The 1,828-nt window shown below is 42.0% G+C and overlaps 1 protein-coding gene across 1 annotated transcript in view; it reads left to right on the top strand.

Annotated features, from left to right (window-relative positions):
* Positions 1-329: 329 nt before the first annotated feature.
* The window catches only part of LOC100533518 (protein kinase C I), a gene marked incomplete in the record, with an annotated part of 202,460 nt that continues 200,961 nt past the window's right edge, over positions 330-1,828 (top strand). Inside the window, 1 exon segment of the mRNA NM_001204486.1 lies at positions 330-475. Coding sequence (NP_001191415.1) covers positions 348-475 — 128 coding nt within the window.

The following is a 1,828-nucleotide window of genomic DNA, read 5'->3' as shown; positions in this document are numbered from 1 at the left end:
GCCTGACATAGATCTACCGGTACGCAAAGTGAGGCTGAAGGCCTGAGTACTGAGTGCGTAAGTTGAGCTCTCTTGTTGGTAAAGTAGAATGGTGGCAGAAAAGCGCGTGCGCGCACGCACAGGCAACAACACTACACGGTTGGTGCCAGCCTCTGGAGACCGCAGGCAGCGCTGTGGAAGTGAGTGAGAGGCACAGACTGCCAAACCGGGCGAGATCGCTCGTCCCAACAGCCCGTTGTTTCGTTTCTCGCTGCTCTCCGTTGTGCTCGCTCGCTCCACCAACCACAGACAGGCTCGGTAAAGCAAAAACATTCACTCGAGCAAATATGGCGGACAAGGAACCTGTAATGGAGAAGCGAGTGCATAGGCGAGGAGCCTTACGTCAAAAAAATGTGCACGAAGTGAAAAATCATAAATTTCTTGCGAGATTTTTTAAGCAGCCTACTTTCTGTAGCCACTGCAAGGATTTTATATGGTGAGATTGAACTCTGGTGTGCGCTTTCATGTTATTACTGTAGTGTTTTGTTGTGTGGTAGTCTACTAAGTTTAGACCTACTCTACGCCTTCTGCTAGAGACGGGGGTCTTGCGTACGACTTTCCTCCTCAGCAGAGTTCGTTTTGTTTACTTTGCACGACCAATCACCCTGCCAACAACTTCAGTACCTGAACCCTAGATCTAGGTCTAAGTGAAGTTACTGGAAGCCTAGATCTAGATCTAGACTAGATCTGACAATTTAAGCTTAGATCTAATCTAAGATTCTAGATATAGATTAGATTGTTCTACATTAATTTCTACGTTCTTATCATACAACAAGTTGGTCTCTAAGACAAGACTTTTTATTTAATAGATTCTTTCTAGAATCTAGATTTGTATAGTATGTATAGTATAAGGTAGAGTCTAGATTTAGAGTCTAGAGATTTCATTAAAAGGTAAAGAATGCACAAACAGATTTCAAGCCAAAAGAAAAAAAATTAGTTTGGTAGATAAACAGAGAACAGTGCAAGTGCATCCTGCAGCTTGCTTGCACTTTACAGGCAAGTGAAAAAAAAAAAAAAAAATGAGCGGTAGGTCTAGATCTAGAAATCTAGATCTCTCTAGATCTAGAAATCTAGAGATAGAATTTATAGCCTGTATTATAGCACTGATTCATAGACTTACACCCATTATAAGAAAAAGAAAAGAAAGATTGATTCTCTGTGAATCAGGAGAGTGATTGGTGTTTTTTCGGCGCTTTTTCGGTAGTTCCCACCCCCCTTATTTGAGCCTGACCTACATCTAGATCTAGATCTAGATCTAGATCTAGATTCTAGGACGTTTGATTTGCGGCAAGCTAAGATATCAAACCTAACAACAGCAAAACATTAAATTGTGGTAAAATTCAGGGGGGCATGATTAGGTCAGGGGGGCAAGCCCCCCTGAAACCCCCCTACTCTTGGGGCCAAAACCGGTGAATAACAATTGCGGGGTGGGAACTACCGAAAAAGCGCCGTTTTTTCCCCTTTAGATTCTAACACTAACACTTAAGGTTGTTAGAGTTTAGGTCTAGATTAGGTCTAGATCTAGACATTTGTCCTGACATGATCTAGATATCTAGATCTAGTGTAGTTTGCCTCTACTCAAAAAGATAAGAAATGAAAGACCAAGACGCTGAGAGATGGGTCAGAGTGAGGGAGAGGAAAGAGAGTGAGGATGAAGTAGAGAGACAAATAAAGAAATACACAGAACTATGAGAACACAATGCTGATCACACACACACACACACACACACACACACACACACACACACAAAGACGGAGAAAAAATATATGGACGATAGATGTTTCATAG

The sequence above is a fragment of the Aplysia californica genome, unplaced genomic scaffold, assembly GCF_000002075.1.
Source record: "Aplysia californica isolate F4 #8 unplaced genomic scaffold, AplCal3.0 scaffold00087, whole genome shotgun sequence".
In the NCBI taxonomy this organism is placed as follows: Eukaryota; Metazoa; Mollusca; class Gastropoda; order Aplysiida; family Aplysiidae; genus Aplysia; species Aplysia californica.
The sequence above is the reverse complement of the archived record's forward strand: the minus strand, read 5'-3'. Positions and strand labels throughout refer to the sequence as shown.